Source organism: Oppia nitens, unplaced genomic scaffold (genome assembly GCF_028296485.1).
Source record: "Oppia nitens isolate AA-2021 unplaced genomic scaffold, nextdenovo-longstitch-racon4-pilon3 scaffold7_pilon_pilon_pilon, whole genome shotgun sequence".
Lineage (NCBI taxonomy): Eukaryota > Metazoa > Arthropoda > Arachnida > Sarcoptiformes > Oppiidae > Oppia > Oppia nitens.
Window position 1 is genome coordinate 2,520,657 of NW_026533251.1, and position 11,989 is coordinate 2,532,645.

Sequence of the window (11,989 nt, forward strand, 5' to 3'; positions counted from 1 at the left end):
AATACTTACGGATAAATTTGTTTAAATAAAACAAATAAAGCTTATTGTTATCACTGGTCTGACACATGTAAAGCTCATTTGATAGTATAAATCCTATGATAAGAGATTATTTAAGTTGACATTAAATTCAAGCAAATTGTTTGTTTGTTTTGATAATTAACTTATTTCAAAATATTATTAATTCAACAAATCTTTGTGGTTTACAAAAATCAAATAAGATTTAAAATTTACAACCATTTCAAACATTCTCTAAACAATTACCGGTATATAAAGTTTAGGTCCGGTTGTATAAAATTCATATTTTAATAATTAATATTAAAATTAATATTATCGATCGTTTTCTCTATACATAGACTCACCGTATACGAGCACTTTTGGTTCCTAAGAGAAAATTTGTGATAACCCAGGAATAAATGTACAATTCTTTACCACAACAAAGAAATTGGTTACGGATTTACCAAATCATTGCCATTAATGTTTTTGGACGCATCTGATCGTCACTCATTCACAAATACTCCCCCAGTGTTGCCCACCCCACCCCACAGGATCACATTATATCCCACTGGGTGGGAATAAATGTGATATTTATTCCCATCGACCAATTGGTCAATTTGTTTCAATTTTCATATTATATAGGAAATTAAGTGCTCGTATACGGAATGTTTACGTTTTGACGCTTTTCTTGGAGCCGTTGGTCGGCTTTTGCCTCCACTTGCTTTTGTTGCTCCCGGTGTTGGTTGGCTGCCATAGTCGTCGTCCATAAGACGTGATGGCCTGTGTAGGCACTGACCCATTGCTGTATTGACCCCAATTCTGGCCCATTTGTTGTGCTGGTGTGACTCCAAACTGTGCACCCGTTCGCGCTGCTGAACTAAACCACCAGCTATTCGGGTCATACCAGTTGTACCATGAATTCCACCCCTGAGTTGCACCTAAACAATGATAACAATATTATCATTTCTTTCAGTTTTGCTTTCATTTTGATTATTTTTTAAAAATATTAAACTAACCATAATTTCTGGTTCCTAATTGTCGATAGGCTGATGGAGATGGTAGTGATGCCATAGGCTGTGCGCGATTGCCTCTCGTATTTCGTGTTTGAGGAATGAGTGGTGGAGGAGGAGGTGGAGGTGGTTGTAATGGCAGTGGTGGTGGGCCACGAGGGGGAGCACCAACGATCCTAATATAATAATAAATGATAGGCCATTATAGCTATGATTGATGTAAATATAAACTATAATATATAATACATAGCCCTCTGTTGCATCATTAACATAACACGTCGTTCCCTATTCCTGAGTACCTCTTCTTTCTTTTTGCGATCAGAGGGCGGCTTCGCGAGTGAGACCTCGATGTTAGCGCCACCGAAATCTTTGCCATTAAGATTATTCATTGCTTTGAGAGCCTGATTTCGGTCCTCGAAATGAACGAAAGCATAGTCTTTGATTTTTTTTACCCTTTCAATAGTACCATATTCTTCAAACAATTGTTTCAATTGTTCTTCAGTGACATCACTGGTTAAATTACGGACGTAAAGCACTTTAACTTTGGACATCGTTTCTTCATCGGGTTCCTCTTGAGGATCGGCCCAATCAACCAGTATATCACATCCCCAGACTTTGGTTCGAGCGGTACTTAACTTACGTTTGGCCAAAGAGGCCGATTTGTGGCTTTCATATTCTAAAAAACAAAAACCTCTATTCTTTTTCCGGTCATCTGGAGAACTGTATACTATTACTTCGGTAAGGCCTCCTATAAACACAAACAAATACACAGTTAGTTAAATACAATACATCTGACAATTACTGTAAACAAATGTCATTACCGGCGAGTTTTGTAAATTCTTGAAAAATTTCTTCTTTAGATTTACTTTTTGGTATATTTCCTACAAATAGCCTCAGGTTTGGCACCGAAACGTTCACTTTTAAGGCTTTACTTTTTCTTATTTCGTATCCATCATACTGTTTGGTGGCCACACATCACAGCAAATAAAAACAAAATCACATTATTATCACATATTTAACAATCCATTAGTTATATCTCTCACTTGTTGGACAGCACTTTGTGCGTCATCTTTACTACAATATGTGACAAAAGCGTATCCGCGGGACTGACCATTAATCGGATCCATCATTAATCTCAAGTCCCATATTTTGCCAACTTTATCAAAAAGTGGAATCAATTCATCTTCATATATCTCTTTAGGAAGTTTGCCCACAAATATTTCACAACCCGGTGGTGGCGGTGGGTCTGTCCAGTCGGGAGGCGGTCCGCCGTATTTACGTTGACCAGTAGTTACGTCTAAAGTATAACCTATGAAAAATCAAAACAGACGTCAATTGTAAGATCAAATCTATGGGTCCGTGTACTACCTGTGCGCTCAAGTATCGCCTTAATCTTGGTCTCATCGGGACCGGTATGTGATTTGTCTGGTGTTGTCAGTACGGGTGAAGAAGCGTTGGCCGTGGCTGTCGACGTCTCGCCATTGTTGGTGTCAATCGTTTTGTTGTTGTTGTTGGTTGTGTTGGTTGTGGTGGTTGTGTTAGTGGTGTCGGTATTGGTGTTGGTTGTGGTGGTGTTGTTGGTCATCATCGGTGTATTAGTCCGATCGCAGTCTCCGTCCATTTTCACAACAATTTTATCAAACGTTTTCACAAATGGCTGAACACTCGCAGGCCTTTCATACCTGTCTTAACTTAGAGCGCATGACTAACAATAAAGTCCTAACACTGTTGTTATACAAGCCTTGAGTTATGTCTGACTCGAGCCTAACATTTCAAAACACTTGTCACGTCTTTCCTATACTTTTTGAATGACGTTTCAAACAATTGATTGCTTTTAATGCTTACATGTATTCGACACTCACTTGACTGCAATACACGCGTTGTTCAGTCAAACAGTGTTGACATACATTTGACATACATTTTGCATACATTTAACAACACTTCGATCACAACATAGTTGGCGCCAAACAGACTCACAATCAAACATACAATACATACTCAATATATAAATCATTATAACTTATAAGTTATAACTATTATTATTATTATTTATTTATTATAATTTTCAACTTTAATTTATATCAATTCCAATACATATTTCTAACATTATATTATTGATAATATAATTTAGTTTTTAATAATTGATAGCATTTTTAAAGATATGTAATATTAAAATTAGTATTAAAATTAGTATTAAAATCATTCAATGATATATAACATGTTATATATTTTTAAAAATTAGTGTAAAGTATCTAATGTTATGGCTATGCAGTGAAAACATACTAAAGTGAGTGACTGAGTGTGTCTTACAGTACATTAATGTGTTGGCATTATTGATGACATTACTGACCATTGATTGGATCAAATGATAGTCAATACCCAATCAGATGCTTATATTTGGACATAAATACCACTTTAGTTGATATAAAAATAGCTTTTAAGACAATAAAGTGAAGTTCAAGTCATGTCTTAAAAGAGTTATTTATAGATATGTTTTGACAACTTTTGGGTCAACTTTTCATTGAATAGTATTTCAAATATTTAGGTCTCAGTTGTGACACATTTCACACAATTTGTTAGTTTATTCTATACTTTAAGTATATATTGACTGCACTTATGTCTCAAACAGAATATTCTGTGGAATCGACATTAAGTTGTCATCAATTGATTTACAATACAAACCATATGTTGTGGTCATATGTACTGTATTTTTGTGTTTTAATTTAAGCTTTTTATGTAAGCCCTTGTAGTCATAGCCAAAAAATCGGCAAAAATACTAATTTAAAAGATAAATGTATTGACAATTATAGGCCAATAGAGTTTAAGCATATATATTGATTACTAAATATAAATTATATAATTTAATTAATATAGCCATGGTATATTTTTCACACAACCATGCTCAACTTTACCAATAGAAACTAATTTGTTTAAACTGTAAATATTACAAATTAAGTAATTGTTTGTTTATTATATTTTTTGATTAATTTTCAATACTATAATAATAATATTAAGTCAAAAGAATTTTTGGCTAAAATCTATGTTGTCAGCTCCGTTTTTTGTATTATTTACACGCGCTATTGTTTCAATAGATATAATTAAATATTTCACGTGCAATACGTGATACAGTTATATAATACATTTGTATAATACCATTATAATTAGGATAAGGTTGCGGAGCGAACACCAGGTTAGGTAACGGAGCGAACACTAATACAATAGATTAGGTTAAGTTATCATTTTTGTAATACCATTATAAATAGGTTAGGTTAGTTAAATGTATTATGATATTATTTTTGCTTAAACATATTTACTTTTATTTTATTAATTATTAAAAATACGTGTAAATAGCGTGTGAACTACAATTAAATCCATTGAAACAATAGCGCGTGTAAATAATACAAAAAACGGAGCTTACAAGATAGATCTGCTCCGAATTTTTGTTAATTTAGAATAAATTTTATAATAAAATTTATAAATAGATATCAATTTATGTCAAGTTTGGGTGATCTTTATCTCAATGTCAACCGATTTGAATATTTTTAGTTAATTTTAGTGAATATTTATTATTATTTTTTAATTTATCATATCATTTAAATTGTTTTAACTTATAAGAGTATATTTAAATAAAATAGTCATATTTTTAATTATAAAACTTTTTTAAAATTTTAATTTATATAATTACTAGTTAGATCTCCACGTACATGTAGCATGAGCAACATGCATAAGAAATAGTTAACACGTGCAACAATACTTACGCGCTTACAGTTTATTATAAAAAGTATATTTTATTTATTAATTTTTTATTTAATAAATTAAAATTATTAATAATCGCGCGACACATTAAATTTAATTGTTTGCGTCACACAAACATTTCCAAATTATATAGTAGTATAGATATAATGAAATATAAGTAATATAAAATTTAGTTTTAATGTATAACTTATTTTAGTAAAATTAAATAGCAAAATATTTTTAAAATTGTCTTGATTATTTTATTTGAACTAAAACTAAATAACTGTACAACTGTTACAAACTTTATATAACTTTTAATTAAAATTTTTGTCTCTTATATAAAATATATTTACTACAAATTTTTATAATTTTACAAATTATATATTGTTTATTATTAATAAATTATTAGATATATTTAGCAGTGTATGATAAATATTATGCTGAATGTGTAATCCTATCAATCCTATAATAATCATTACTATCGTTAATAGTATGCATTAAATTACCAGTGCTTATAGTAATGATATTATTGTTGGCCAAAGGACTGACAAATCCCGGCGGAACCGATAAGAATCCCAACGGATCTTCTTTAGGCACTTCTTCGTGTGGTTTATAGGCCGGTGTCAGTGGTCTGATAGCAATAGTTTTATATTCACACGACTCACTTACTTTGTCCACACCATCGATAGTGTCTTCATATGAATGATTTAATAGCTTTTCAATGTATTTAACACTTTTAGCTGATTCACCATTTATTGCATTTACTGATTCGTTTATATTCTCGCCTAATAATTGATAATTTAGAAAAATTTTATTATTAATATATTGCAATTTATATACATATTAAGATATAAATAGCTTATTCTTGGAATTATTTTAAATTTAGTAATATTTCACTTGAAATAAGTAATAATTTTATTTATAGATTGATATACTTTTGCCTATTTTAGCAAATATCTCACTTTCTATGCATTTATTAGTAATAAATTATTACCCATCAAATATATATCGATCTATAGGTATTTATAGGCCAACTCTTTGAATCTAAGTTTAGAGTCATATATAAGTGATAATACATTTGATGCCTTGAAACTACTACTACTTATAAACTATCAATAATTGTTTAACAATAATTGTAATACAATTCACAATTACAGTAAGTTTTTCAATGAATTGACTAAATTTAATAATTTTGTCAAAAAATAATTGTTGAAAAACATAAAATATTTTACATATATTTATTTGGTTTACATTTAATACTGTACATTATGTATCTTATAATATATAGTTATTTATTATATAATATTTAATTATTGAAAGATATTATGAAAAGATTGTAATTCAAAATTTATAAGAGAATATTATTTTTGTAGTTTTTAAAAATCATTGTACTTTAATTATACTATATATAAAATATTGTAAACTAATTATTAAAGTAATTTAAAATTAACCACATATTTAGTCAAATTTATAAATTTAAATAACACATACCCTCGCTATAGAAATAATGCGGTGCTATCACTGAAGTATAGATAGCTTGAGTTGAGTCACAATTATTTAAATTTCCATCATTTAAATCTATTGTATTTATTGTTTGTCTTTTAAACTTTTTCAAACATATTAAATATATAATCCTTATAAATGCAAAAATTGTAATCACCATTACAAACATAACAATCCTAATAAAAATTAGAAAATGTAGAAATACACAATTTACTAATTTAATTTTACTAATTTAGTAGTAACTATTGGAATTTTGTTTAATAAACTTACCAAAATGCCCAGGCACTTATGTTAAGGTGTGTGAATAATGGACTTATACCCATTGAACCCATAAAATAAAATACAATCAATACATTATCATATATAAAGTACTGTTTATTCAATAAAATATAACAGAATATTCTCTATATTTGTGATTATAAACACTGATACTAAACTGTCATCACTTGATAGTGTCAGTCAATGCATTGCACGCAAATAAGAGGTGTTTTATAAGACAATTCAAGCAATTTATGTAACTATTGGTGTAATACATAGAAAACTCATAAATCAATGCTTTATGTTATTCAATATAACAAGGAATTGAAGTATTAAAGTATTATTACTCTAATAATAACTTTTTTTCTATTAATTATTTCTAACATTATTATAAATCTGTTTGAAAACATTTCAATTGTGTTGCTATAGTTATTCCATTGCTTAATATTTGCTAAAATTACTATTTTAACAAACATTTTGTTTATTATAAATATTATTATTTTATTTTTGACATTTTCATTGTATTCATTATTTCAAACTATATTTTAATAATAGTCAATAATAGCTCAAATATATCAATAGTTTACTTAATACAGATTTTTGTTATTTATAATAAATATCTATTTAATTAATTCAGCGATACTAATGATTGAAAGATATATAGCAACGTTTTGGATTTTAGGGGGCTCTAGAGGGGCTCAAATGACAAAAATTTAGAAAAATCTTAGGGTGGGTGTAGACTTTTATTGCATTTTTAAACGGCAATTTTTTCAAAAATAAAGGAGGTGTCATGAGAAAATTCTATAATTTCCCAAATATTCCAATGTAAATTCGCAGGAAAATAGGTAAATATTCCCAATAAATTAAACTATTTCTTAAAATAATTTTTAATTAATAAAAACAAATTTGAAATAAAAATTAAATAATTAAATAATACAGTATTTAAAATTTAAAAATAAAAAAATTTAAAAAATAACTATCATATACAGTATATATTGTTTTACTAACTTTATTTATCGTAAAATTCTATTTAAATTGTAATATAAATTGTTAGATCTCCACGTAATAAAATGTGTATCAATAGTTAACACGTGCAACAATACCCTCTCTCTCTCTCTCTCTCTCAATCTATCTCTTTACTAAAAAATGCTTTCACGCGCTATATAATATACAGTGTATTATAAAAAGTATATTTTATTTAATTTTTTTTATTTAATAAATTAAAATTATTAATAATCGCGCGACACATCAAAAGTAATTGTTTGCGTGACAGAAAATGGCACAAACATTTCCAAATTATATAGTAGTATAGATTACCGAATTTTCAACAAATAGTTAATTTTTAATTTTTTTGTTGAATATTTTAATTAAAATAATATTAAATTTAGATTAATGAGCTTAGAACGTGAGTTTAACTATTTTACTTATTTTTAATCAATAATTACATTCATATAAGTTATAAAAACATAACAAAATATTATCAATTAAAATTACAATTTTTATAAACTTGAAAAAATTCTAAATTTTAGGAGGGGTCATTTCTACTAGTTTTTAGGCAACGATTTTTTCAATTTGGTCAAAAAAATCAGGGGTAAAATCTCGATCTAAGGGGAGTCATTTGGCCTTACCCTACTCATCCTTGCTTAACCCTGATATATATAATTTATATTTTATATACAGTATTTTATACCGTATAATAGTCAAAAAATATCTATTATAAACTGTATTTTGATTAATAAACTTTTATATACATTTCAAAAATATTAAATCATATTGTATTTACTGGTAATTTATTAATTTCTTTATTTAAAAAATATATTGTATATTATTACAAAATTTTATTATTGTCGGTATTAATTAATTTATTAATATGTTATTCAATAATTTACATAATGAGATCAATATAAAGTATTGGTATAAATATAAATTAGAAAATATAATTAAATGGAAATTTATTGTAATTTAAACATACTTTTATTATTAAGAATTTTGTGTTTTGTTAGATAAATAAATAAATAATTACCGGTAATAATAAACTTAAGGGATTAAACTATTGCCCATCAGTTTCATAGAGACCGGGATTAAAATAAAGTTTTTTAACAAACCCTTTAGTTTGAGTTTCAATAGATTGCTTCACTATTTTACCATTCATTACACTAAACCTTTCGTGCAATCTTTGAGCCACTTTTGTGGTCATCAAGTCGTGGAGGTGTTCCCGGTGTGCAAACTCTACCAAACATTTAGCTAATTCATGGCCAAACCATGAACCTGAAGATGTATTGCGTAACGATACATATCCTACAAATTTGAATAACAATTATTATATTTTTATAGAAATTAAATTATTTTACCATTAATTGTTGAATAATAGACAAATATGTCACTCCATGTAGGCATATGTGACATCCTAAGCATCATTAATGGTGCGCCCGATAAACAACTAATACCGGTATCTATTTTTGGTTGTTTGTCTTCTTCTATTATTTATAAATTATAATAATTTTTAATTTTTACGCTTTAAAAAAAATTATAATATTATAAATTCATACCACCCCTACAGGCACTGAGGAAAAACATTTTCGGTTTATTTCTAAGCAAAGAACAGTTAATATTATTGTAATATTCAAGAATTGTGTCCACTTTGACAGTTGATCCACAGATGCCAAAGATTTCATCTTTGATTCCATGCGACAGAATAATAACTACCAGAGCGTCATGTTTTGAGAGCTCAGGGTTTTGTGAATATGATTGCAGTATTCTTTGCATTTGATTTGTAGTTTTATTAATATAATGTTTGACATCAAATCCTAACTGAGAGAACACTAATGATAGAGTTTGTGAGTCGACTTCAGATCCCTTTCTATCCGAAAGATTGTTTGTTTTGAATTGTTGGTTATCAATCATTATACAGAAACCTCGGGGACGGGCAGTCATTGGGTAAACGTCACCATATTTATTGCTTTTCACTTTTTGGGAGTTTATAAGTATCAACTCCTCAGATGATAGTTTTGGCGGACAAAAGAAGTGTTTGAAACTTTCGCTTAGTTTGTACTTCAATGTCATTAAACTACTGTCACACTCGTCTTCAGTGAGATATGAATCGCCAATTGTTTCAATAAATAAGTTGATCTCTTGTTTGTCACGACTTTTAATGTGTGTTAATAATGCTGTCAATTGACTTTCCTCGTCATTTACATTACTCTTATTAAAATTAATTAAAATGATTAATCAATAATTAATAGTTAAATTAAAAACATATATATATTTATATATTTAAATTATAAACTATATTAAAAAATACCATTAAATCAGATAATTCTTTGTCTTTAATAAATTTATTCGAAATCAATAGTTGTTTGAATTCATCCAAATCTTTGCCAAATGAATTAAATTCAGCCATTGTTTCAATTGTTAATAATTTATAGTTATTAATACACTATAAATAATATACTACTAATAAATATATAATTAATATTTTATCGCTAATTATTGTTGTTTTATTGCATTGTAATGTCTTATCACAAAATGATTGCAACACTTAATAACTTAAATATATTCTAATTTATATCAGATATAATCAGTTTTGTGATCAGGGTTTTAAGGAAATAAATGCCTGCCCTGGAAATGCCAAAATAGATGCCATTTAATGCCTGGCATTTGGGCATCTATTTTATTTGTCTGCCATTTTAAATTGCTAATAAGCAACTGTATCTATAAAAATAATGTAATTTAGTGTTTTTAGTGTGTTAATTAAATTTGCAATTTATATACTTATTTCCAAGGATACTACCTTTTAATTAAACGTATACAAAACAAAAATACAAATGTTTTATAAATTAATTAATAATATAAAATTAAAATAATAGGTGTCACCACCTAAAAATAGATGCCCAGGGCATGGCAAAGGCAGGGCAGGCATTTGACAGAATTGACATCTATTGTTTATTCCTGCCGTTTTAAAAACCCTGCTCATAACTAATTTATATTCTCACTGATTATTTTAGGTATAATATGACTCATACGGACTAATTTATATTAATAATAAATATTTATATTATAATATCACTTATACGGAATTTTTAATGTTAGTGTTGGGGTATTTTGTTATTTATAAGTAATTACCGGTAATGCCATTAAAGTTTGTTTTGGCAATGCTATCTAGCATTTTCAACAGGTTTTATTATGACATTCAACTGATTTAATAGTGAGTATTGAATTTTTCAAGTTTAAGTTAATGCATCAAGTATAAATAAATTGCTGGTTATTTAGTAAATCAATAACTAAAATACAATTTTTAATATTTAAAAATAACTTTTAAACTACTTTTAGTAAAAATATTTGATTACATTTAGAATTTATAGGTTAATGTTAATATAGAGAATATTCACTATAAAAATAAAGTAGTTTTAAAAAATATTTAATTAATTAATTTATATTTAACTTACAATATTAATTTATAATTACTACACTATAACTATAACTACAGTAGTATTATACTGTATATTAGTTGAGATATTCCGTATTTAAACAATTTAAATAAATATTTTATAGACAATTAATGATATGAACTAAATTACACTAAACAACTAAATTAATAATTGTAAGTTTAAAATAAATCTTTTATTTATAATTAATAATACAATAAATTGTAATTTAGGTGAATATAATGTATAATTTATAATCAATATTAAAATCATTTTCATAAACAAATCAATTGATTATTAATGCGGTGACAGTGAAGCCGTCGATGAAGTACTGGTCGTCATTGCAGTGTTTGTCTGAGTGTTTGATTTAAAGTTTGGTTTTTCAATTCGTTGATAATTAGGAAGTATTTTACTTAAGAAGTCCAACTGATAGGTCTGTTGAGTGGGCTTTTCATTTTGTGTCCGACGTCTACAATCGGTGCCGAAAATGACAGTATTTTCTGGTAATAATTGGTCGCAATCGACACAACACATGGCACCGATGACACAGCCATTAGACAGTAATGTTTTTGATCCGACGCGACACTTGGACTCGAGTACGTTGTGGTCACCGACATGTTGTGACTGACAATGAGATCCCACTTCAAACACATTATGGGAACCAATGATCAGCGGTTGAGTGCATGTGTTAATGATATGAACTCTTTCCTCAATCAGATTGGATTCGCCGATAACAACGGGACCTTTGGTCGCATCTATGACTGCCGTCGGATGAATCACAGTCTTTGCACCGATCGTTATATCACCCAATAGTGTCGTCTCTTCACAACAAACTATGGATCCGATACTGATTTTGACACTGTTTTGCAAAACAAATGATTAGTATTTAATTGATGTCATTATATATCTTAATTGATACTAACTTTTGCTTATTTGTTGACATATTTGACATTCAATTAAATATCAATCAAAACAATACATTCATTTGTAAACAATTTGTTAAACATTTTACTCACAAATAGTTGACGTTATTTATAGTAAAGGTATTCATGTTTTCAACCAATG

General features: G+C 27.9%; 3 protein-coding genes across 3 annotated transcripts; all 3 read right to left on the reverse strand.

The window, feature by feature from the left end:
• Positions 1-152: 152 nt before the first annotated feature.
• Positions 153-2,734, reverse strand: LOC128963417 (heterogeneous nuclear ribonucleoprotein R-like). Its single transcript, XM_054309922.1, has 6 exons — positions 2,373-2,734; positions 2,048-2,313; positions 1,826-1,961; positions 1,251-1,752; positions 1,011-1,180; positions 153-932 (listed from the first exon to the last, which is right to left on the reverse strand). The coding sequence occupies exons 1-6, from the start codon at positions 2,623-2,625 to the stop codon at positions 664-666; spliced, it is 1,596 nt and encodes a 531-aa protein (XP_054165897.1). The 5' UTR covers positions 2,626-2,734; the 3' UTR covers positions 153-663.
• Positions 2,735-8,528: 5,794 nt separating this feature from the next.
• On the reverse strand, positions 8,529-9,910 carry LOC128963810 (caspase-3-like). Its single transcript, XM_054310341.1, has 4 exons — positions 9,802-9,910; positions 9,050-9,701; positions 8,852-8,977; positions 8,529-8,798 (listed from the first exon to the last, which is right to left on the reverse strand). The coding sequence occupies exons 1-4, from the start codon at positions 9,898-9,900 to the stop codon at positions 8,551-8,553; spliced, it is 1,125 nt and encodes a 374-aa protein (XP_054166316.1). The 5' UTR covers positions 9,901-9,910; the 3' UTR covers positions 8,529-8,550.
• A 1,302-nt stretch (positions 9,911-11,212) lies between these two features.
• On the reverse strand, positions 11,213-11,937 carry LOC128963058 (dynactin subunit 6-like). Its single transcript, XM_054309514.1, has 2 exons — positions 11,848-11,937; positions 11,213-11,783 (listed from the first exon to the last, which is right to left on the reverse strand). Exons 1-2 carry the CDS (start codon positions 11,874-11,876, stop codon positions 11,222-11,224), a joined length of 591 nt encoding a protein of 196 aa, XP_054165489.1. The 5' UTR covers positions 11,877-11,937; the 3' UTR covers positions 11,213-11,221.
• Positions 11,938-11,989: the final 52 nt, after the last annotated feature.

Bases quoted from the DNA above. Each gene is read 5' to 3' on its own strand.
- LOC128963810 (XM_054310341.1), bottom strand. From the start codon at position 9,900: ATGGCTGAATTTAATTCATTTGGCAAAGATTTGGATGAATTCAAACAA. The intron at 9,702-9,801 runs GTATTTTTTAAT...AATTTTAATAAG, and splicing joins AAGAATTATCTGATTTAATG to AGTAATGTAAATGACGAGGA. The intron at 8,978-9,049 runs GTATGAATTTAT...TATAAATAATAG, and splicing joins CCTCAGTGCCTGTAGGGGTG to AAGAAGACAAACAACCAAAA.
- LOC128963058 (XM_054309514.1), bottom strand. From the start codon at position 11,876: ATGTCAAATATGTCAACAAATAAGCAAAA. The intron at 11,784-11,847 runs GTTAGTATCAAT...TTTGCAAAACAG, and splicing joins ATGTCAACAAATAAGCAAAA to TGTCAAAATCAGTATCGGAT.
- LOC128963417 (XM_054309922.1), bottom strand. From the start codon at position 2,625: ATGGACGGAGACTGCGATCGGACTAATACACCGATGATGACCAACAAC. The intron at 1,962-2,047 runs GTGAGAGATATA...GCCACCAAACAG, and splicing joins CACAAAGTGCTGTCCAACAA to TATGATGGATACGAAATAAG. The intron at 1,753-1,825 runs GTAATGACATTT...TTGTGTTTATAG, and splicing joins AGAATTTACAAAACTCGCCG to GAGGCCTTACCGAAGTAATA.